We start from the raw sequence: 26487 nt of genomic DNA, 5'->3' as shown, positions 1-26487 counted from the left end.
TAATATAAAAGAAAAATCGTTTATTTTTTTTTAAATGACGTGGAGATAAGATTAATAGGACGTACTGTTCATCAATGTTCATTATCTTTGATAGCATTTAATCTAATCACATTTTCTTTTTCATTTCTGATAACTACTATTTATAAAATTATTTTTTTTTCCTTTTCGGAAGTTTATTTGACAATGGTTAGGTTATGTTAAAAAGATGTATTTTATTGTTAGGGAACAATAATTTGTAGCTCGAAAATAATACGTACGATAATTACGTTTATATTTCAAATTATTTAAAAAAAATGTAGCTTATATTATCCACATTTCTTATATTTATATGCTTTAGTTACACACTCTTGTCTCTAGACATAGCAATAATATACAAAAATTACAATATTTAACATGATAATTCATCATATTATATCGTAATGGACCTATAGTACGGAAAGGTTGTGCACTGTGATGTTCATATTTTCATATTTTGTATAGCGTCAGTCGACACCTAGCGGGAATTACTGAATACATATTCAAGGTGGTCGTTGAGTTTATGTTCGGTCAGCTGGTGTTGTGGTCGTCTGATCTGGTTTTATGTGATTAGGTAAGTGTTGTTTGTAATGCGCACTTGAGATGTTGATATGCAAATGTCTATTATAAGCACAATTGAAACTTATGTACTCTATAGTTAAATAGTATTTTTTCTTTTACCTGCGTGAGAATGCATGTCAATTTGGTAATCGAAATGGCTTTACCAAAATCCGTGTTGTACGTGCAAAATCAGTGTTGTTGATAGTAGGTGTTTAAAAAACTTTGCTTCTGTATTTCGCGCCAATCAAAACAGAAATATAGTTTTTAATTTTATGAGCTGAGGTACTCGTTGAATCATGTTTATAACAATATCAGAAAGTATCATTTGTCAATTTCGAATAGCAGTCTATTAGTATAAAACTTGACCATTTCATTTTTTCGCATTAGGATTTGCTACGTTTGGCAATAATTTAATTTCAAGGACATTTTAAAAATTGTGCAACATTTTCATAATGCTTTTTGCTTCTAATGGTCTGAAATTGACCTGTGAATTGCAAAACAGTAGTCTTAAAAAACCTGTTCTGACATAAAATCTGATCTTAGAGCACCTTCGTGGGTAAGCAGTTAGCGCATGCGCCTTTGGCGTGGGAGGCCTGGGTTCGATTCCCGGCGGAAGCTCATGTGGCTCGGATTCCACGTAAATCAGTAGGTCCACGTCTCATATAGCCTCGCTGCTGAACGGGACGTTAAACTCAACTCTACAAAATGAATTCTAATCTTGTTTCAAAAATGTATTTATGTTTCCATTTAACGTTAGAGATTTATAAAACGTTTAATTCGTATTTTGATTTTCTTGACTGTTACCCTTGCCATTTCTGTTGAATGTCATTATTCGTTATAAAATATTGTTAAACATACATTAGATGCCTAATGAAAATCCCTCCCTAAGTACGAGCTGTATTAACAATTATGAGTGAAATTTAATTTGCTTGTTTGTACAGTAAAGAAATCACACACTTCTTTGAAAGAATTTTCTTACGTCCGTATGTGTATCATGTTGTATTTTTGCTTGCAATGTGTGTAGATCTTACCAAGCTATTTCACATGTTTACTTACGTTTATGAGTAACTCTTTAAGAAGCGTGGGGCCGGTTTTTTCATTTTAATTTGTGCAAAACTGTGCATTGCTTATAGGGAGTAATGGGAACAGACCAACCGGTTGAGAATTAATAAGTGTAGGTAAAGTTTAGCACGAGGTATTTTTTTAAAGTAATGATATTCCATTGACGAAAAGTTACATTTAGTTTGAAAATAATGCACATGGTATTTTTCCTGATCGCTGTGCAGCACGGAAAAACATGTGGAAGATATAAAAGTTTTGTGAGTATTTAGGCCTAGATCGTTAATTTGGTTAAACTAGCTTATTTCCTATGTATTCGCGTTCTGCATCATAATACACTCGTTATTCGTACTCATTTAATAATCCGTTGATTGATTTCTGTTTTTCGTTTCTTGATACATTTTTATAACTGATTATTACATACTGAACATTAGCGGGCTTCTACTTTTTTTTATTTATTATTATTATTTAACCCAGAGCCTTGTTATCTATATTTACATATAACATGTTATCTATGTTTACATATAACACAATGTTTATAAAACATTTATTATTATTAGCTATTTTATTTATTTTGTATGATCTCCTAGATACTACCATTCTTTTTACCATTATTGTAAAGCACTGTCATTCCTCAGGACAAATAAAAACTTTAGTTAGATTGTCATTTCGTACTTACCAGGAGCTGTCCTACCGACAGGAGACTTATTTCCGTATAAAGTTTTGTTTCACTCTCCACAGTAGACGTACTCTGAGGCCCATTCATGTATTACGATATATTCGATTGTAATATGGGTTCCAGACAGTCGAAAAAGATTAACATTTGTTTACATTTCAACTTTTGAGTAAGACTACAGGTGTTCTTAAATAGACTTGAGTAGCCAGGGTTCTGTAAATAAGACTTAGTTGGGAATAGTGGAAGAGGGGTGGGGGAGGATCTCAGGTGATATCCTATGGATGCGAGTCTGTTTTGAAGTTTTGAACATTATGAATTTGTTGACTGAAACAGATTATAAGTACTGTTGTTTTTTTGATAAGTTTAGTTGCAAAGTATGTCTGATTTCTGTAATACGATACAAAGAATAGTGCAGAATATATTTAGGTAAGCCTAATATACATCAATAGAACAAGAATGCCCATCTTCCTATGATCAGTGACATCTGTCCCCTCAGCAACAGAAAAAGAGGCAGTATTTTCAAACTTACTTAACAGTTTTGATCTGTAACTTTTCTCTTTTATAAATTATATATATTTTAAATGCAGTTTGTTCAATTCCTAGCTGCTGTGTATGTCTCAACTATTTCTTTCCCCCTCCCGGACTCATCATAAAAACATTCGTTTCGAATCGAGGATTATGTGCGTAGCCAGAAACAATGGTGATTGAACGACATGGGACTTATTGCTAAATCACCAATAGATGAACTGGCCTGTAATTGGGGAATGTTTACCTTACAGTAAATGCCAGTTTACCCCCTTGAACAAATCCGTCTATTTCAGTATTATAATCCAGTGTCACACATTAATTTCAATTTTCTTTCTACTTAGTACGTTAAGATAAAGTGAATAGCAAATGAAAAATTCTTAATATTGTATTATCCCACTTAATTTTTCTTTCTTTTCTTTTCTTTTTTTTTTAGTTGTGCATATTTTGAGAATACAAAAAACTGAATGTTAATCACATACCGATATGTTTTCATTGCGTGTTTTTTTTTATTTTATTATTATTATTGTTATTTTTAATCTGTCTTGTTACGCAAAGTAGTCACTGAAATGTTAAGTGCCCCAGGACACTAGCGCCCACCAAACTCAATGTATGGGTCTGGAAACAAAGGAATCTACCGAATATGATACAATTCTTTAGGTAAAATTTAGGTGGTATATTTCTGAAGCGACGAGTTATCGATTATCCTGTATTATTTTATGTCCTGTGTCCATATAAATAAAATATTTCATTTCGCTTTTAACGTACCTTAATATTGACTTAATATCTGGTATGTGTTCTAATGTTTTGAGGAGAATCACAAACAAGCGTAAATCATCACGGGTTGGAGTTCATCTTTTCATAATCATAGTTTTTTTTTTTTCTGGAGTTTATTTTTCATAATCATAATTTATTTCTCCTTATCTCTTTAACATCTAGACCTCATTCCGACAGTCAATCTTTTTTGAGATTTATGTTGTTCGTAGAATGTAAGTGTGATTAAGTGAAATGTTTATGTAAGATATTCATTTCGTGAGTTTTTTGTTTACAAAGCCCTGACAAATGCTAACGATTTCTTTTTATTTTCTTCATTTCAGGTCTCAAGTACTTAACTTCCAAAAAGATGAACGTATACTTACATTATACTGAACGATGAAACAGGGTGTATTCTCGAATCAGAAAACACCATTGTGCCTTTCCAGTGCCTTTGCAAATATCGTCTACTCATAGCAGTTTGTCACGCGGGCTTTTGGTATCTAATAAAACAATATGAAGTCGTATACAGTGCAATATCTCGGTTTCACTGCTATGGATAAAAGGTTTTCCACGCCTATGTTGCCGTGGATAATAGCGGAAATCAAGAGAAGAGGAACGAGGCAAAAGGTAAGTAATATTATTTGCATTCTTAATTATAAATGAATGATAAGAACTAACATCAGTATTGTTCAGAGGCGGATCGCGAGGGAAGTTACATCGGTAAAAATCAAAACTTTTATTGCTTCAGACTGAGGAAAGAAAAAGTTATACATGATACACTAATCGTTGTATACAAGTTTTCGTACCTTAATTTGCAGCGTTAAAATTTTATTATTAATTGATGTAACTTCCTTTACGAACCATCTCTAGTTATAATAGAGGCCTTTTCTCATTTGAGAAAAGTCAGTTCCTTTTCTCTTGTTACCACAGAACATTATCCAAATGATGCCAACAATTAACTCTTCAACGTTATCTTTGATCCAAAACTTCTCGAAGTAACTTAATCATTTTTTAAAGTAAATGAATAAATAAATAAGTACACACAGTTTTCAAAGTTCATTTTAATATAACACGGACAGAAGCATGGTCCTCTTTTTATCTTGTTAAACTTTCAAGATTGTAAAGTTAACAATGTTCTTTCCTTTCCGTTTCTTCAATGTCGAAATCGGTTTATTTTTTGCGAATAGAGGGGAGAAATTGTTACTGAATGAAAGTACTTCTGTACATGGCCTGAACACACATACATACACACAGAAGTGGCAAGAATGCCTCCAAAACAATCCAACACAGTACTGTCAGCTTGCTCTCTTAACTAGTTTTGTGGCTAGCACGCGTGCCTTTGGTATTTGGAGCCGGGTTCGATTCCCGGTGGGATAGCCTTGAAATTAGAACGCATTATGATGGTTCGAATTTCACTTTAAACTGTAGACTATGCCTCGTATAGCCTCGGTACGGAAAAAGGGCACAGCTCTGACCAACCAATACTGTCACCTCATGGACTGCAGCCGATCTTGCATAAGCTTCACATTGAGTTTGATGGGGTTTTAAGCCAATTAGAATGTGGCGGCGCTGGACAACAACTGTGTAAGAGGAAAACATACGGTGTTTACCTAGCTCACTGATCACTTGACTAGTTTACTCCGTTATTTTAATCGGTGTTCCTTAGCAGTGTTTATATTTTATTTTACTTTGTGTACGGTAGTAGCAGTTTCTTAAACTATTCCATTTCTCATAATGTAATGATTTACTAACTGATCTTATTCTGCCTATGTATTTATCCAAGCGAAAAAGTTTCAAATACTGCTTCTGCTTCCTTTGTCATTCGATGAATAAAAAACACCATAGTCAAAGAACTCGCATATCTAATTATCTGTTATATAAAAACTAAGAGCTTAAATTAGAATTGGGACGTTGATAAAACAAAAAATTCGAGCTGTGTTTGTAAGTAGTTTCTCTTTTTTTTAAAAAAAGAAAAGAGTTAACGTTAAATCTACCTTTTAATTCTCTTTATGCGTACGTTTAAAAGGCATACTGGTGCAGCTAATAATAGGAGTGGAGGAAGACTGATGTTCGTTACGTTCAGTGAAATGCTTTCTTGACATTTCTGTGCTTCTCAGTTCGGTTTATTTATTTTATTTTATTAATATCCTTGCTGAATTTCAATGGTAGGAATCTTATTTAGTTGGCCAATTATATTTAATTACAATATTTTTATTTGTATGAAAGCGTTAGATATGGACGATTTGGTGTGTATTTTTCTTTTACCTTGGTGTTTTTTGAATAACTGACAAGAACGGTTCTTGAAATTTCATCTGGATAAATGCATAAGCATAATTTAAGTAAGTTATATCAATATCGTTAAGCTGAGGCAATTTTTGTATTACATTTGATTTTCTATACCATTTCGATGGCAATGAAGAACACTTGAATAATTAATGAAAGTGAACGATTGTGAAGTTACTTATTCTTGTGCGCTCCCACTGGGAATTGAACCCGGAGTGCACTAAAGGCACACGCGCCAGCCACTAGTTCAGCGGGGAGGGTGTGGGTTTTCTTTCGCGATACTCGAGATTTTCCCATTTAGTTCCACATGATCATCCCACCAATTCATTCATTTTTTCATAATCATTCATGTTAGTTAAATCATCATTCTCCTATAGCCTGAAGGGCATAAACATGGACATAAAGGAGACATTTCATTTCATTTCATTACTAAATAAAATATTAAGATAGGCTACAATTCCATTCCCATACTTTCAGTTCACTTTTTTTTTATTATTATTATTTTTTAAATACCTCATCTCATTATTTCAGAGAAACTGACGTAATAATAAATTGACTTTTGAAGCATCACATTATGGTATCGAGTTTTTAGTTCGAGTCCCATTTCCACGAGTTTGTGTAGTGTTTTGCGATGCGATACCGCTTAATAAAACGTTGTTGTTTTCACTTTTACTAGTGTATTTAGTCGAAATATGATAATTTAAAGAAATTGATAATCGCATATTTTAAGAAAAGTGCGTGAACCCGTTATTTCTGCAAATGTAGTTGAGTACTATTTCATAAAGTGAAGTGAATTGTTATTTTGTTACACATAATAAAATTCCATTTTTTTTTTTTTTTTAATTCTCTCACAGAGAATTTGATATGTCTCACAAGTTGTTTTAGTGACATTTGTTCGATTCAGGTGGAGGCTATAAGAATAACGATAAGAATTAAATATGAGCTCTTTCACTTGTCAATTTTTTAATATAACGTACAATATACAAGAAACATTAATATATTTCGGACAATAACTGTATGACCGTCGTCAGCAGGGGCGGATCCAGGACGGACTTCTGGGGGGGCGGTCGGCGGTAATACTACTATTTTTAAGAGCTCCAAACTTGTTATGGATGGGTTTATTTATATATAAAATAAAAAAGTTTCCTCTTGTGGGGGGGCGATCGCCCCCCTCTGGATCCGCCCCTGGTCGTCAGGATAAGTAGCCAAAAACTAGGCCCTACACGGAGGGTATGTAAACGGGCATGATATTAAAATCTGCCCAAATTCTATAATATAGCGTTTCTTATCTTTCAAAGCATTTACTATTCTTCATTAAACACACTGTATCCGTAATTATTACTTCATTCACTTTAGAAGTTCTTTGAATCTGTTGCATCATCTTCGTCGTTGAGCCTGAATCAGTGTGCAGATCTATAGATTCATTATTTCCTTTCAGCATTCAACTCTTACTGAAGCCATCTGCTTTCATAGATCTTTTATTGTGTATAAGTGAATAGTTCATACGAACAACGTTGTAACTTTTTATTATTATTATTATTATTATTATTATTATTATTATTATTATTATTATTATTATTATTATTATTATTATTATTATTATCATTATTATTATTATTATTATTAAAGCGTAACCCGTTGAAATGGAATAACGTTACATTCAACGATAGGAAAAAATAACGACTTCCAGGGATATTGGTAGATGAGATTGAAATCCAGTGGCGTAACTAAGGGCTTGGGGAGGGCACCCCGCCGACAACTTGGAATGGGGCCCCTTCTCTACGCCCTACATCACGATTTGGGAGCCCCGTGGTGGCTTGGGGCCCTTATTTACGCCCCTGTTGAAATCTTAACATTATGTTATCAAATTTACTTCCAACATTTCTTACAGAAGTGTTGGAAACGTTTTTGTGGCCTTCTGTAAAATTTGGCTTTTACTGATTGCAGCTTTGTTCATGCCAACCATTCAGTTAATCTGCATCAAGTTAATCCACTTCGATCACTTTTTCTTGTTTCGAGGAGCGATATGTTAAGTTGTGATGGAATAGAACTTTGACCTCCAGTGAATATAATACATGTTATTAACTAACTAACTAACTAACTCTATGGCCTATGGAACCCGGAGGTTCAGTGCCGCGTTCACAAAAGCTCTCCACTGACTTCTATCCTTAGCTAATTGGATCCAGTTTCTACTTTGTATTCCTATCTCTGCGAGATCCATCTTAATATTATCCTCCCATCTGCGCCTAGGTCTTCCTAATGGTCGTTTTCCTATGGGTCTACCAGTCAAGACTTTGAAAGCGTTTCTACTTTCTTCCATTCTAGCTACATGACCTGCCCACCTAAGCCTCCTAGACTTGACGACCCTAACAATGTTGGGTAAACCGTATAAACTATGTAGTTCCTCGTTATGAAGCTTCCGCCATTCCCCATTCTCGTTCCTCTTGGGTCCGAATATTCTTCTCAGGATCCTGTTCTCAAATACTTTCAGTCTATGTTCTTCCCTCAGAGTAAGCGACCATGTTTCGCAACCATACAGAACAACAGGCATGATTATCGTTTTATATATTTTAAGCTTCAAATTCCTCGACAGAATTCGCGACGACAAGAGATTTTGAACCGAATAGTAACACGAATTCCCTGCTTTTAGTCGACATTTAATTTCTTCGTGAATATGATTTTCGTCTGTTAATATTGATCCTAAATATTTGAAAGTATCCACTTTATCAAAAGTATTATTTAATATTTTAACGCCTCCACAATTTGCCGTATTACGGTCCCGACGCACTTCCATGTATTTAGTATAATACATGTTATTACAAATTTAAATAAGAAGGTCAAGCTTCTATTCTATCATGATACGTGCGGGATACTCAATCCTTGCATTTGTGTGATACTGTATAACGATTAGAGTAGAAATTCAGTACAGTTACTTTTATTGTTTAAAACTTTTGAGCTAGAATCTAAAAGTGTAGGATTCTAGCTCATAAATAAATTGTATTTTAAGTTCCTTGAAATATTTTTCATAATTTAGCCTAAAAATGAAAATAAAATATGGAGTGAAAACCTTTTTCGGTAATACGTAAATGTGATGAGATTAAGTCTGGCATGTAAAAATCCTCGACAAAGATGGAAAACTAGTTTAACAAGTTAAACTATTACAAAGCTATATCACGAGCTATAGTAGCAAACTTCCCAAACACCCAGCAGTACAGTTGTGGATGTTTATCGTGTTACTTGGAGCACATTGTGCAGAAAGTAAACAGACAACGAGTTTGGTGTGCATGCTTTTGCTTACATTCAAATTTAGATAGTAGATATATGCGACTGGGCATAGGATGGACCCTGCTGGTTTGGCTTTCCGTGTCAGTGCATTAACCTGTGCGACATATGGTCCTTCTGTAAGACCATACAATATATTTTCGCCGTAGAGGTTGATGTTCAAGCAATCCAAACCAAATAGACCGTGCGAATAGTTTGTATTGGTACTTAGATTTGCTGGTAGTCCAGTGACTGTATTGCATGAATCATTTACTTTGATACTTCCTTGTAACTTCGAAACTAATTGACAAAAAAGGCGCTGAAATTTTGTAGATGCAAATATCGGCACTAGGAGTAAATTGTGTAGCACACTGTAATACCACAAAGTTAACAGTGCTGCCAACCCAACGTAAAGTTGTATTTTTATGAAATAGCACTGCATCGGGTTATTACACATTTCAACTCTTCATGTTAGACGAAAATTTACAATGTCATGTTTGTTCTTTAGTGTTGTATCCTAAGAACGGTACAGTATCACGGACATTCAGATTTTGGTGGGCTCTACGGTAGTAATAGCGCAAGTGAGACAGGCGGGGCAGTGCATGTTCAAAGTACTTTAGTATTAATACTATGATCATGATATGACGAATTTCAAATGAGTATAAAGAAACTTATAAAAGATTGATTTTTTTAAGAAAAAGAAAAAGGCTTTATTTCGAAAGACTGCATAGATAAACACCTCATTCAATTGCACACATGGTTATACATATAACTATTACGATACCGTTTACAGCAGCTGGATATCTCAAATCGTTTTGGAGATATGATAAAAACTAGGATGGCCAAAATTATCTGGATTTCGGCAAAATTCTAGGATTTGGAAAAATTCCGGAATTTTCCCGATTTTACTTTCCGGACTCCGGAAAGTAGAAATTCCGGAACTGGTCATCCCTAGTCAAAACTATTGAAGTTTGCTTATGCTGTTTGCTTAAAAACACTGTCTAAAATTATGTAATTCCGAGATCTTATTGTAATTACACCTCCAAAAAAGTATTGTAGTCATACAGAAGCAATCTTGTTTTAAAAAGTTCCCATAAATACGGCATTTTAAATAATTTATTTTTCTTTTCATATCATCTGAGCGGTTTAAGATATCAGAATGCTGTAGACGGCATTTATGATTCTTATATCGATTGAAAATCATCTACGTATTTGGATGAGATATTTATCTAAACACTTTTTCGAAATAAACTAAATAAAGTCCTTTGAAAAGAGTAAAAATTCTTAGTTCCTTGTAACTTTGTTTCTACATGCTCGAAATACTGGGTGGGCACAAAGTTGCTTTCCCCGATATGTGAAAAAATACTTGTTTCGGGAGAATCGGCTTTGTGCCTACCCGGTACGTCATATGATGACCGTAGTATTCAACATTAAGGTACTTTGGCCGTCCGTCTCATTTGTGTTCTTACTTTTGTAGAATCCTTCAAAATTTGATTGTTTTTTTTATGTTTGTGATACTTAGCGTCCTTAGTTTACAACACTAGGTGATTAATCTGGTATTGTAAGTTTTTATTTTATATGTAGATTTGAAACATGTAATAACCTGACAGCGCCATTTGAAAAAATACAACTTTATGTTGGGTTGGCGATTCTATTAACCTTGTGGCAACACAAAGTATGCCAAACAGTATTCCCGTACCGATATTTGCATGGTACAAAATTTCAGCGTATTTTGTCAATTAGTTTAAAAGTTATAGTTTAAAAGTTAGAAGGGCATATCAAGATAAATGGTCCACCCTGTATATTGATCAGTAATATTAAGAAGTAGAAGAAGTCATACTTTTATTAGTTCTTGTGTAGGTTAGCTGCAATAAAGTGTAGAATATTTTATATCGGTTAACAATGTAGCTCTTCATTCAGTACGATTTCCTCATAGGCATTCTAATGTCTCTGATATAATATATTTTGAGCATACCGTCTCTACACATAAAGAAATGAAATGAAGTGTTTGTTTAGCGTCCCATGATTATGCCCTTTAGGCTAAGGGAGGTATTGATCAAGACAAGTGAACGATGATGGAAGAATTGGTGGGGTGAGAATGGGAGGAAACGAGAATACCCCGAAGAAAACCCACGATGTTGTTCACCATAACTTGGCCGGGGGCCGAACTAGGGATTCCACGCACCAGAGGTAAGCGCTCTACCACTGAGCCACCGTGGCCCCTCCAGACATAAAGAATAGATATATGTGTTTTTTTTTTTTTTTCGAAATTTAAATTTTCTTCGAAATTTATAAATTTTCTATCCCATTTTCGGCAGCGAAAGAAGTTATTATTTTACACGTGAAATAATAAACCATTTTTTTTTTTACTACAAACTAGTATGATAAGCTAAGTAAGGGGAAAAAGTAATAATTATATTTTTAAAATACTGTAACTTTAATATTCTACAATCTGGTTAAGCTGGTAGCTGATTTGAATGTGTCCATATGAAGTTATTTTCTTTTTTTTTTCTTTTTCTTTTTCTTCTTTTTTTAATATTTATTTATTGTTAAATTTTGAATCCGTGATGACTTCAAGAAGCGAGGAATTGGAGTTACGCAGTCCATGAAATGAACCTTAATTTTTATGATAACGATACGATATATATAATTTGATGTATGAATCAAAGGTGACGATCATTTTGTAGATTAATTAGCTACTTAATCTATTTAGATAAAATGACGTGTGCGACATGGTAATTTTCAAAGCATATATCTAAAATCATCTTCATATAATTGATGAGGAATATTCCTGGCTTTATTGATCTGAAAATAGAACTTTTCAAGGGCTCGTATAATGAATCGTCTTTTATTTTAATCTACTCGTCAATCATACTCATCCAATTTATTACGAGGGTTGTCCTTGAAATGTTAGTTAGTCCAAGAAAACCGAAAGTTCAAACAGGCGCACAACTTTACTTCGTTCTTTGTAATTTCCTCCACGAATTAGAGTATATTTCAGAGCCATGCGTTCAATGGTTAACGTAGTCTTGGTGTAGAAGGTATTCGTAATACTATTTTATCAGTTGCTGGTTGGTTGAGATTTGACATCCCGTGAGATTGTATGAGAGGTTAACCATTGACGAGACACAAGCGAAAAAGTTGTATACGGCGAAGATAACTTGATGCCCTAACCTCGCTCTAGCTATAACAGCTGCTTCTTGGTCCTTCCTGCTGGCCTAGTGGCTAGTATGCGTGCTTTGGCGGACGTGGTCTCGTTTTCGATTCCTACTAGGATAGCATTGAAATTTGGACGCTTTCAGTGGTTCGGATTCGATTTTAAACTCTAGGTCCCTCATCTCATATAACCCCGGTATTAAAAGAGATGCTTGATTTCAAGAACAAACAAACTACTTTTAGGACTAATTACAAAGCTCAACTCGAAACACAAAAATAATTTGTCTTCCAATCCTCATTAGTCATTAATCTTCAAAAATTTTATCTATTTATGACCCCATCCATCAATCACAACTAAGAATAAACAGATCATCAAAATATCTCACCATAATATCCATTTAACTTTTTAAAACATCAGTAACATCTCTAGTTCACTTATGTTCAAATAACGTCAACTGTTACCAGTACCCTCTTTTTTTTTTTGTCTACGAGGGTTGTCCCACCCTGACTTATAGTTGGCGGTTGTTTGAAAACGACTAGTATGGTCGAAAAAATCAATCTTATAAAACTTAAGTTTGAAATTTGAAGATGAGTTGTTTAATATTTGTTTGGCAGCCATCAATAGTGAACGTCCTCAATGAATTTGTAAACATAAAAAAAAAAAAAAAAAAAAAAATCATCGTTGTGTGATGCAGTACTTTCGTTTGAAAGTCTTAGTCTAATCATTTTCAAAGCCGAGCTAAAGGGAAACTATGTTGAGAAATTAAGATAGTTTCCCCCCATTTTTTCCTTGTCAGATATTTTCGGTACGACCCTCGTACTACTTTTTTAATCAGTTTTTTTTATAACAAGATATTTTAATAAGCAGAGGAGTTTATTGTTAGAAAATTAAATAAAATTTCTAGTTCTATGTTCCACGATTATACCTTGTACGCTAATGAAGGACAGCTGATAATTGAAAGCGAATGATTATGAAGTAATTTGTGGAATGAGAACGTGGGAGAACCCAAGAAACGCTGTTGTCCACAACAAACTCACATTGCCGGGATCGAGCTAGGTACTTCTCACATCAAAGTTCAGCGCTCTTTCACTGTTTTCCCAGTTAATTCTTAGACTTCTACTTCGTTGGTTATAACGAGATACAGAGTTCTCAGGATGGTGGATTTGATTTGCACCTGAAAGTTCATAACTAGCTTCTTGGTAGTAACAGATGCAACAGTTTACCGCTACATACACACTGCAGTAGTATGAATTAAATAATCCCCATTCAAAATTATATAAAGAACGACAAACCATCGCTCAGGCCAAAGAAAACTTCTGTTGTCTCGGTGGAGGAAGGTTTGTAAGGCAAAACGTAAAGGCTAAAGTGATTACCGTAAGACCATAAAGAAATTTATTAAAAATCACATAATGAGAGATTTCCGGTCTTAGTTGATTTTTAAAAAATCAATATCTGACAAGGCCCTTTCAGGAATGAAAGGTTGCAACCAATAGTAACTGTGTTGTAGGAGTTAGTTTCCCAGAAGTAGTTCATATTAAACAACCACCTTCATGAAATCATGCCGAGACCTCTTTGATTCTACCTTGACCTATCTAACAATGATAATGCATATTGTGTTGTATACATAAGAGATTACGCAGATTGTTGAGAGATCTAATTTACAAAGTTCTTTTATTAAAGGAAAGGCTACTACAAACAGAACGCCCGTAACTAGATCGAGTCGTATCTTGCTTATAGTCCACATAGTCATCAGCTTCATAATCGCAGTGAAAGATTCTCAGTGGAATGACTGTTATTAACGTTCATGAACTGTCATGTCTTACTTGTATCCATACTCGAAAATCTCTTTCAGCTTTCTAGCCATGTCAAACTCTTTGTCAGTACCACGAGAAGTTGCCATTTTAATTGCAACTGATTCGCCTCTTTATATGAGCCAAAAACTGAGTTTGTTCTTGTGTATACTGCAAGTGTGTAATCGTCAATGGAATATACTGTAAATGAATAACGTCAATACGTAATAACATGCTTCTTCTATTTATGCAGATTTGTCATAACGATGACCATAAACTTTCCTTGCTCAAATGATTGTCACGTAATAAAAAACAAACTACAGACATTTTCAGGGAGAGTACTATACCCTCAACTGATTCAGTATGATGAAGGAAGGGCTCCTTCTATACTTATGTTGTTTCTTCCCTAGAAAGTTACTTTGCAGAAGAAAGTGTTTATCAAAAAGAAACAATATTATCTGTGTAAAAAAAAAAAAATCACGTGTACACCACGTAAATGAGTTTGGTTTGTATGGAGTATTATTTTCTTAATATTGAAACTGGAAGTGGCATCAGTTATGGTTTTAGCAGAGATATTGCAATGGAGATGGAATATGTTCTCCTGAGACGCTTAATTAATTTCAGAAAACCGCTTCTCGCTATCTATTACCATTTTTACTCTGTAGCGATCAACGTTAAAACTGGAAGTGGTTAATTTCTGCCACTTCCAGTTTGAATAGAGGATTAGGAGAGAAGATGGTACCCATTCTTAGAATGCTAATCTATTTTGTACAAAATGCTTCTCGCTATCTCTAATCCTTCTTGCTTTGTGTAGATCAGTATTAAACCGGGAAGTTCTACTCGATTTCTGCCACTTCTGGTTTTAGTAGAGAATTAAGGATCGCAATTAAATGTATTATTGGGACGCTTAATCGATTGCAGAAAACTGCTTCTCGCTATCTATTACAATTTTTTGCTCGATAATGATCAACGTTAAAATCGAAAATGGTTGATTTCTGCCACTTCTGTTGGATGGATCATCTACATCAACGACTTAATTCCTATCTTTGACGAACAGGGGAAGTGTCTGTATATAAGGGAGTCTTGGTAAATCAAACTACTTAACAAACAAACAAACAAAACATAGGGTAGTAATTTCCAACAGAATGCTTTTTCACGTCACAGTTAGCTCCTGCACTTCTCAGCAAAATATACAAAGAAAGTAAGGAAGAGACAAGTAACCTCGCGTGAATAAAAAGACAATGATGACAGACAAAACAAGAATGTCGATGGCGTGTTCTGTAGTTCTGCAGATACGCTACATGTAGATACATGATCATCCATGCGCTGCCAACACTATACTCTATCCTATTCTCCTATCTCTTCTTCCCTTCCTTGATCTGTTGTCTCCGTTCGTTCTCCAATCGTACAACCATGCTTCTACGTCATGCATCGGCCAGTTCGAGATGATTGACATAAAGCCTGCAATCTCTGGCCATATTATTGGACACACCTTGATTTTTTTTTAAAAAATATTGTACAGCATTTGATGATAGGTTCTACCTAACTTTATGAAGTAGTACACTGATTACATAGTAACATTAATTACAGTTACAACAATCTACTGTTGCTTACTAAATAGAACTTGAATATTTCTTTAATATTCGGTGGAGACGGCTTTTGCCTGTATCAGTGCTTCGATTCGTCTTGGCATACTATCAATGCATGCTTGTATTGTGTCCTGCATATAAGGACGGTGATACCATGCTTGTATTACTTTTTCAATTAAGCCAATTTTTTTACGTAATTTCTAGATTTGCCACTTCTCTTTTCAGTAGTTCTCAAAAGCACGGTGGCTCAGTGGTAGAGCGCTTAATTCTGGTGCGTGGGGCACCTGGTTAGATCCCCGGCCAGTTAAGTTTGTGGTGAACAACATCGTGTCCGTGAGTTTTCTCGGAATACTCCCGTTTCCTCCCACATTCTTATTCCCCCAGTAATTCCATCATTACTCACCTTAATCATCCGTAATAGCGTTTTTTTTTTTCAAAACGATAGATTGATGGAATTAATGTGAACAAAATACTGTATTACTGAGCGTCATATGGGGATAATAATTAAGGTGAATAGAATTATCACAAGTTGTTGCTGTTTTCTCGTTAATTTTCTATTGACATGGAGGATAGACGGTGGGATAAAGAAAGCGCAAGCGGAAAGGCAAATGCCACATTTTCTTATTCCTTGAAATTCATTGTAGCGGAAACACGTGGCCGTAATCACTAGAAAAGGTTCGTTTGTGTATTCTTTGTGGTGGCGTCTTGCCAAGCCTATCTCAAGAGTTCGGTAGAAGTATCCTGTGGTGGGACAATAGAAGTGTTCATGCTATTTCCTTCTACAAGCGTTTCATCAATCAAAAGACTTAAGGACTTTTCGTACTGAATGAAACGGCCTGGGTTAAGTCGCATTGTTCCAGGACCATCCAGAACAGATATTTTAAAAATATCTAAAATATCTTTCACTCTGATTTTCAACTTAAACGCAGAAAAATCACCCAAAATGTAATCCATCTCCACGTAAAATTTGGAGAAATGTTTGTTGTTTCCAAATTTCCTATTGACTTCCTTCACTCTTCGAAATTGCGCTGGCGTCTTCTCAATATTTGGGGCCCACAACGTGTTCAAAATAGCACTAAATGTTCGAGCGCAGTACAGCATGTTCTTAAATTTCCCCTCTGACCAAATTCCTATTAGAGAGCTTTTTTCACTTCAGGGTCATTATCATACCATTGACATGCCATGATATGTTTGTTATTTAATGAACAACTTTGGTGTGCCCTTTATCTGTATAATGAGTTAGAAGCGCCCACCGAAACAAATCGCTACAGCAGCAACAAATCTATCCTTGAACATCGAACACAGGCAGAATTCAACATTGCATTGCTGTGATAAGGTACGGATTAGCACGGAGAGATGCCTGGAGCAAACACGGTTCAACTCGGGTCTGATTCGTCACAACTCAGAGCGCGAGAGTCTATCGGCTGATGTCCGAGTGCGAAAGGACCTTTAGAGTGGGAGCGCAATATATTTTATAATTTTTGTCGACCGAGACCGATTCTCTACAAACTTCTAGCTCAGCAAAACTACTTTTTTTGTTACTTATTTAGGTTGGAAATGTAAAGACCGTGTGACATAGTGACCTGTTTGTATCCTAGGGTGTGATTTTGTGGTGAACAAAGTCGTATCATGGGCGCCCGAAGGTGGGGGCAGGGTGGGGCCCGGGCCCCCCTCTGGCTCACGAAAATGTATACGTAATGTTTCTCTTTTATTTCCAGAATAAAGGATACGCATATAAGAAGAAGAAAACTAAGACCTGAGATAAGCATTTTAGGACTCAGGTCATAAAGCCCCACCCCCTAGCACTTGGGTATACAAAACGAAAAGAGAGATGAGATAAAAAAAAAAAAGGAGAGAGATTATCACAGAGTTAGGGGCAGATGCGTCTGCTGGTAAGTCCGTAAGAAAACGGCAAGAGCAGGGGTAGTGGAGGAATTAAAAAAAAAAAAAAAAAAAACGTAATGTAGCAAACCAGAAATACCAGACGTAGTTTCAAATACCAGAAATATCACGTTTCAATAGGAACCATGCAGATGGGTCCTTTTCTGCCGCCATCAGTTTTCTCTATATTCTCCGATTTCCTCCCACATTTCCATTGTACCAGTCATTTCAAAATAGCTCACTTTTATTAATCATCCGTCTCTTTTAGGGTGAAGGAGATAATCGTGGAATTTGTAGTATTTCATTTTCAGTTATCACCGTGGAACAAGAAGTGAAAAAAACTCAAGACACACACAGGGGACACGGTGGCTCAATGGTAGACGCTCACCTGTTATGGTGTGAGGTGTTCTTGGTTCGATTTCAGACCATGTGATTTTGTGGTGAAGAAAATCGTGTCTACGGGTTTCGTTGAGCTTTCCCCATTTCCTCCTACATTATCATTCTACCTGCTATCTCGTAATCATTCGCTTTTATTAATCATTCGTCTCCTTTAGCTAAATGATATAAACGTGTGATGTATAAGTAAAGATTTTGTTTCGTTTTCAAGTCACACTAGGTGCTTTCTGTTGACACGCGAGCGCTTAGTACACTTTATGCCAGTGGTTCTCAAACTTGTTACTGCGGTCTACATTAAATAGTAAAAAAAAAGTCTTTTGTGGCCCACCTACTTTTATTCAAATACACATTAATATTCTACGTAATGGTGGTGTACTTAAAAGCCATTAAATTTTGTAAATGATATCTTTAATCAAGTTCGTTCATTAACAGTTCGTATGAGTGATTAACATGTAATTTATTGGAGATGTTGTGAACAGCCCGAGCGAGGAATGTTACAAAGTAGAGCTCGATGCTTAAATTTTAATAAATCAAAATTTAGTTGGTTTCTTTTGAGTCTGTCGTAAATATCTCACTTTTAAACTAATTGAATTTATGAATATAGTGGTCCTGTCGGTACGAGAATATCAGTCATTGACGATCAAGCAAGTGTAATGTAAATTTCTTTCTCAGTAACTGTATCATATGAAATTGTACGCATAGGCAAGATGGGTTAAATTGTTTCCATAGAAAGGTAGCACAGAGCTAACACTACTCCCGACCAATGCCCTACCCCGTGACAGATTTTGATTCCATCCTAGTCCAGCATGTCTACTGAGTGTATACCCACTAAAAACGGTCCGCGACCCACACTGTGAGAAACACTGTGTTATGCTTAAAGTCACTTGCGCGGAGGATGTGGTAAATACTAAAGAAATTATGAGTAAATTATTGATGACATGCACACGACTCCAGAAATCAGAGAGTATAAATAATTTAGTGTTGTTCGAGTTGGATACATTCCCGGTTGGGACACTCGGTCGAAAAAGTGTAAAAGCTTTTTCAGCCCAGTCATCCTGACTGAGGTTTTCCTGGTCTTCCTCATTCACACCTGACAAATGTCGAGGTGCAAAGCCGCTTCTTTCCTTCCCAAATCCTTTTTTCTTCCCTTTCCTCGAGTAGTGTGATCGCCGAGGAATGTCATCCCTCATACGCGACAGGCTAACATGGCCGTAGATGCCGAAAGCCCGGAAATTTGATTCCTAATCCTAATCGAGTTGGATACTTCTGCTCTAGACATGATCAAATTGTTGTGTAAGGCCGTGTTCATATGCAGTGCTACTAATGTAGTTTCTGTCATCGCTGACTTGGTTTAAATAAACCGATAATGGGTCTCCGAACAGCCGCATGGGTAGAACATGTGTTTGTCGATGTGGTCGTTGATTCAATTCTGAATGTAAGCTTGTCAGTTTCAGACCTCGCTCGTGGCTGAATAAAATAAATGGAATCAAATTATTAATTCATCATTCACCAGTTATGCCCTAGAAGTTGGAGGCGGTTAATTGAGGTGAATGATTATGAAATAATTGGTAGAATGGGAATGCGGAAGGAAACTGGGAAACCCGACAGAACTCTCGGACACTATATTGTACATCACAAACTTACATGGTCGTATCTAAATGGTTTAAAATCTTCCAAATCTTAAGTTTTACATCCCACGCTTATGCCGGTTAGGCTAAACGAGACGGTGATGATGAGAAACGAATGAGATGGTGGAATGAAGAAAGTGGGAGGAAACTGGAGAACCCCGAGAAAACCCACGAGCACGGTGTGTGTCCACCATAAAGTCCACACGGCGCGAGTTGGGATCGAACCAGGGATCCCAAGCACCGGAGGTGAACGCTCTACCACTGAGCTACCGCGCCCCCTCTAAATGATTTGAGTTTTGGTATAGAGTGGGGGATAGGAGTTTGTCATTTAGATCTCATGTTCAACTACACGTCCCTCCCTATCTCATATAATTTCGGTGCTAAAAGGTTATTTAAAACCAACGAAAATGCGTGTCCTCTGGATGCCATTGAAAAATGTTAAAGGTATCAGCTATAAACTTCCAAGCTAAGATATGTGAAGTAATTCGTTGACCGAACTCTTTAGGAGATAAGACAGTGCGGAGGTAAAATTACTGTCCAGTGTTAAATATTTTTGCATGCATATCATTGAAGACACCGCCTATACTGGATACAAGTATCGGCATACTTCGGAGCCCATTGAAAATATCAATTTCCATCATTTTCTCATAGCCTTGGTGTTGTGTAAAGATGTAAAGCGAAACGAAGGAATCGATTGAACTTAAAGATTGTCTGAACTTAACTATTTTTAATTAAATAAAAAATAACGACTGCGAAGTTTTCAGTGATTTCTTTATTAATTTAAATTAAGAATAAAGACATTGGTTTAATTAAGAGATCATTGAATATTTCACACTAGCTCCTTAGGTGATTTTAGGCAAGTTTCTCTTGAAAGGGAAAAGTAAATTTACAAGTACTGTAGAATATGCGTAAAAAGTACGGGAGGTGGGGGCATAATGGACACCTTAAATTTGAAATTGAAACAGCAACGTTGCTATGAATGGAAAGTCGATGATTTTGCAGTACAATATTCTTTCTTCTACATATGTAAATAAGTGGAAGGCGTGAAAGTTTTACCAAACAAGTTCTATGTTCAAATAAATGGACCTATTGTGAATGACCGTTTTACCTCAACACCCTTCGTAAAATGGCCCCATCCTTCAAACAAATAAACATATACAGATGGTGATCAAAAAAATGGAAACACCTGTAGTTTAGAACACGTCAGATGTATGGGTTGGCAGTGGTGTCGTGGCGCCCGCAGCGCCGGACCGCTAGTGGTGGTGTTAGGTCGGTCTCCATACTACGTCAGGCGCAGTGGAACAGCAGTGTCCAGAGGCTGCAGCAGACGGAGGTAGTGTAAAATGGGAGACCTCTCAGATTTTCAAAGAGGGCAAATTGTTGGTGCGCTGTTATGTGGAGTGAGTGTGACGGCAGTGGCTACTGTGTTAGGTCTGTCGCGTGGGACAGTGTCGACGGTGATGACAGCCTTCACAACACACGGGAAAACCACATCGGGGAAGCGGAACAGTGGGCGGAAGAAAATCATGAGTGACAGGTCACGCCGGGTATTAAAGCGCATTGTCGCACAGAACCGTCGTGCCACTGCGGAGCAAGTGACGAAGGAACTCAATCAGCACCTCCCCCACCCTGTTTCGATAATCACAGTCCGCCGCGAATTACATGACATGAACTTACCGGGTCGTGTTGCACGGGCCAAACCGCATATCAGGGACCATAACTCTTTCGCACGCGCAAATGGTGCCGCGACCATGCAACTTGGACCGTTGAGGACTGGAAACATGTGATATGGTCGGATGAGTCATCCTTCACCCTATTCCCAACCACGGGCCGTGTTTATGTGTGGAGAACGCCCAAAGAAGCTTATGATCTGCAGTGTCTCCGCCTAACTGTTAAACAGTGAAACATGGCGGCGGCTCGGTGATGCTGTGGGCCGCCATATCATGGTTTTCATTGGGTCCTGTGGTCACACTTAGCGGACGAATCACTGCCAACGATTATGTCGCAATTTTAGGAGAACACTTGCATCCTATGGTCCGGATGTTGTTCCCGGACAATGACGCCATCTTCCAGGATGATAATACACCCATTCACACAGCTGGCGTTGTTGCAGCGTGGTTTGAGGAACATCGGGATGAAGTTCAACACCTCCCCTGGCCCGCCCAATCCCCAGATCTCAACATAATTGATCATCTGTGGTCCGTCTTGAAAACACGACTCCGGCGAGGATTTCCACCTCCATCCTCTCTCACAGAACTGGCCGATGCTCTGCACGAGGAATGGTGTAAAATTCCACTTGGTACCATTCACGGCCTCTATGCCTCCATCCCACGTCGCATCAAGGCTGTTCTGAAGGCTAAAGGTGACCCGACACCATATTAATCTGGTAAGTTGCAATTTCGTTCAGATGTTTCCATTTTTCTGATCTCCATCTGTATATATTAACCAAAATTATGTTTTGTTTCGATAAGAAAATGCTAGTTTCCTTATTTATTGAAAATGTTTATGGAACAATTAGTTGTACAACTATAAAACGATGAGCATAAACTATAAAAATGAAAATAATACTAAAATAAAACTAAATGAAAAAGAAATTACGAAGTGAAATAGAGGGACTATCAAAAAATTTCGAGACTAGGTCTCTAACATGCCAGCAGATGACAAAACAAGGACACACGCTCGATCACAGGGAACACTGACTTCATACTATTCACAGGGTAATATATTACCCTGCTCAATTCAACACGTTATATTTTGGTGACCCTGTACAATTTTAAGGGGTCATTTTGCCCCAATCCCAATATAAATTTCAAAAACCGTTTATCTGCTGCCCACCATCTTCCACAACGAAATCATGCATGATTGTTTGATGGCCAAACCTTTCTCACTATGTATGTGTGTACCATGTTTTATTCAAGTAATTACTTTTCTCCAGCAACTGGTAGAATATTCACTATATATTTGGTCTAGGAATTAATTCGTGCGGTTGGTACGCACACATTGAAGCTGTAGTACATACACAAAATACATAAATACCTTAAGAAAAATATTGTCCATCGCTAGCCACCACTTTCGCCCATCTGTCAGGCAATGTACGGATTCCGTGGCGAAAGAAGTCCTCATCCTTGGAAGCGATCCAGTCAGAGACCCATGTTTCGATATCTTCTGAAGAAGTAAACCGCTGTCCAATCAAATCGTTGTTCATGCAATCGAACAAGTAGTAGTCCAAAGGAGCAACGTCTGGTGGGGTAAAACTTCCCATCCGACATTTTCTAAATAGGTTTTGACCGGTTTTGCGACATGTAGGCGAGCGTTATCATGTTGAACAATAAGTTTATCATGTCTGTTCTCCCATTCTGGTCGTGTTCTGGCCAGAGCTTGCTTCAAACGCATTAATTGTCGTCGATAACGTTCTCCATTCATAGTTTCACCCGGTTGCAGCAGCTCATAGTACACCACACCTTTCATATCCCACCATATGCACAGCATAACCTTTGCACAGTGAATATCTCGTTTTGGTTGTGATGGACCTGGTTCACCTGGTTTCACCCAGGCCTTTTTTCGTTTAGGGTTCTCGTAATGGATCCACTTCTCATCACCCGTAATAATTCGATGCAGAAACCCCTTTCTGCTCTGTCGTTGAAGCAGCAATTCGCAAATGGTTTTTCGTCTTTCAACGTCTCTGTCTTTCAATTCATGTGGAACCCAATGTGACATCTTTTGAATCATTCCCATGGCTTTCAAGCGTTTGGAGACTGTTGTTTGATCAACGCCTAATGCTGCTGCAAGTTGTTCCTGCGTTTGACACGAATCCTGCTCGAGCAATGCTGTCAATTCTTCGTCTTGAAATTTTTTTGGCTGTCCAGCTCGCTCTTGGTCTGCCAAGCCGAAATCACCACTTCTAAACCGTGCAAACCACTTCTGACACGTTCGCTCAGCTAGAGCATGGTCACCATACACTTCCACCAAAATACGATGACTTTCAGTCGCACTTTTCTGCATGTTAAAGTAATGCAGCAGGACACCCCGCAAAAACACTTTATCAGGCACAAATTGCGCCATGTTCACTTAACTACAAACTGGTGTTGTTGACGCTTTAATCCACTGCCCTATACTACGAACGATACGCGATGACAGGGGTTTGCAACACGTGTGGATACACGGAACTGTGGGACGCTCCATTCGTTGCGCCATCTCTTGACCACCCGCACGAATTAATTCCTAGACCAAATACTTTATATCGATGTGCCATGAAAATGTTTTTCTCCGCTTATTTCACACGCTATTGAAGGTAGCGACGTCTCCCTTTCTAAACACTTCGTGCTACACTAACTGTGGCTTGTGTAGTAGTACCAATTTTCTGTCACCAGAGGAACACCGCTATATACCGGGTTGACCATCTTGCCTCGGGGTGTCATTATGCCCCCACTTCCCCTATGTCATCATTAGGAAAAGGCCAACAACAATTTGCTAGTTGACGGTGTATGGAGCCCAAGGTTCTCGTACAGCATTAGTTTTCGTGTTTATTAATTATTTGGGTTTTGTCTCTTTTTTTTCGATAAATCGCCTTTCTGTAGTGCGTGGGGTTCCTGGTTCGATCCCCGACTAAATTAGTGTGTAATGGACAACATCGTGTCCATGGATTTTCTCGGGGTACTTCCGTTCCCTCCCACAATTTCATTCCACCAACTCTTCCATCATCATTTACTTGCCTTAATCATCCGTCTCCCTTAACCTAAAGGGGATAATTGTCGGACGTTAAAAACTGAAAGATTTCATCTCATTTTTCCTTTTTTTTTTTTTTTCGAAGGCTGCGAATGAGCTTTTATTCTCGCGCATATCTTTTTTTTTTATCTCAATAAAAGGTTCGATTGGTATATGTGTCGTCTTTGGACGAATTTTTTTCCATTAAATGTTAATAATATTGTATAGAATTGGGGGAAACTAATTTTGAAAATAGGCGTCGTCTCGAATTGATCGGATCTATGAAATATGAAGCGAAAAAATGTAGAAGCACTTAGAAATAATAATAATAATAATAATAATAATAATAATAATAATTGATAAGAGAATCCCCTTGCTTGGATTTTAATGGTCTACAATGTGGGTAGCATGCGGTAGTCCCAGGCTAGAGCGCTGTGATGTACGTTACTTGTCTTGGAAACTTTTGATCTCGTTTCACATAGCCTTTCCGCTGAATAGGAACGTTAATTCCAATCAATCCAACTGCATAAATGTGGTCTGTTCCATATTCTAAGGAATATACATAAAGCTATTCAGTAAAATTGCACTACTGGTCTTAGACTTGAAATCTTATATTACCTGCAAATTGAAAGAAATTATGAAGAAGTGAGAGGCAGCAAGAATATTCCGAGACCTGATCCGTACATGTTTGAAAATACTGGGCCATAGTGGCTCAGTGGTAGAGTATTCATCTATAATGCAAAGTGTTTCTGATTTGATCCCGCCATATGAGCTTGTGGAGTCGTGTCTGTGCGTTTTCCCGAGGTTCTTCCGTGTTCTTCCTCACTCTCATTTCAGTAATTCTATCGCAATCATTCACTTCCATTGATCATCCGTCTCTTATAGTTTACAACACATAATCGTGGGTTGTAAGTCGTTTTAAAAATGTATGAATATACAATTATGGAAGGAAATTATCTTTCTGATCCATCTCTTAGCATTTTGATATGTAGTCTGAATGAAGCAGATCATAAATGCAGGAGAATGTTGATGGGCAAATTTTATGCATCAACTACATGGCGAGAGAATGAGAACTCCGAATAAACTCTCGAGCAAAATGTTGCGCATCACAATCTTAAAAAAAATGAAATCTTTAAGTTTTGCGTCCCACGGTTATGCCGGTTAGGCTAAAGGAGACGGTGATGATGAGAGATGAGTGAAATGGTGGAATGAAGAAAGTGGGAGGAAACGGGAGAACCCACGAGCACGGTGTTTGTCCACCACAAAGTCTACACGGCGCGAGCTAGGATCGAACCAGGGACCCCAAGCACCGGAGGTAAACCCTCTTCCACTGACCCCCACGGCTCCCGCATCACAATCTAATATCGTGGAATCAGACTAGCGACCACTTGTCTAGAAGTGAGGGAAATACTCATCTTCCTTTAGCAATGAGTCTTTTGGCACTCGTAAATAAAGTTTTGGTGACTAACCGTGCAGGAAATACTTGAAACGAACGAAAGATAAATAAATACATGCCTTTGTATTTTGAAGGGCTACCTATAAACTTAAAAGTAAGTTTTGTTGTTTGTTGGAGTTTAGAGACACTTTTCAACAACAATACTAGACCCTATATGAAATTTGGATCTATACTTTAAAGTGGAAATTAAACCATCGTAACCGCTCAATGCTCTCACAGTGGGAATCGAACCCAGAACTACGGGTACCAAAGTCTATAGTGCAAGCCACTAGACCAGTGCTGAGGGCACCGATGGACAAGAGTTTGCAGCATGTGAAAGAGAATACTCGTTTACAAACATTGATGGGGCTGCTGAACTTGAGAGCCAGTCAGACATGAAACCTTGGAGAGACTTGTGCTCGGAAATCGAAGTTGACTCGTCTTGTGGGTTTCCGCCGGAATTACGGTCACTCAAACAACGAAGGATAAACTCTTCTAATGATTTTTTGTATTCAAGGTAGTAAATGAAACCGGAATCGATTGAGCACGTTTTGTCATGTGTTGTGGTCGGTATAGTATATTTATTCGAATGTGACAATTGATTTGCTTGATGTAAGCACATAGATTTTATGTAGTGGTCAAGCACGCGAAGGAAGTTAGTACTTGTACTACGCAAACACTTTTATTTCAAATTATGATAATTTATGACTTTGTTATTGTACTTGTTCGTGTACTACTCAATACGTTGGAAAACAAGTAAAATTGAGCGAG

General features: G+C 37.2%; 1 protein-coding gene across 1 annotated transcript in view; it reads left to right on the top strand.

The window, feature by feature from the left end:
• Nucleotides 1-496: 496 nt before the first annotated feature.
• The window catches only part of plx (PTB_TBC1D1_like and TBC domain-containing protein plx), a gene marked incomplete in the record, with an annotated part of 324926 nt that continues 298935 nt past the window's right edge, over nt 497-26487 (top strand). Inside the window, 2 exon segments of the mRNA XM_081728163.1 lie at nt 497-589; nt 3934-4219. Coding sequence (XP_081584289.1) covers nt 4106-4219 — 114 coding nt within the window.

The sequence above is a fragment of the Thermobia domestica genome, chromosome 10 (assembly GCF_964235325.1).
Source record: "Thermobia domestica chromosome 10, izTheDome1.hap1.1, whole genome shotgun sequence".
Taxonomy (NCBI): Eukaryota; Metazoa; Arthropoda; class Insecta; order Zygentoma; family Lepismatidae; genus Thermobia; species Thermobia domestica.
The sequence above is the reverse complement of the archived record's forward strand: the minus strand, read 5'-3'. Positions and strand labels throughout refer to the sequence as shown.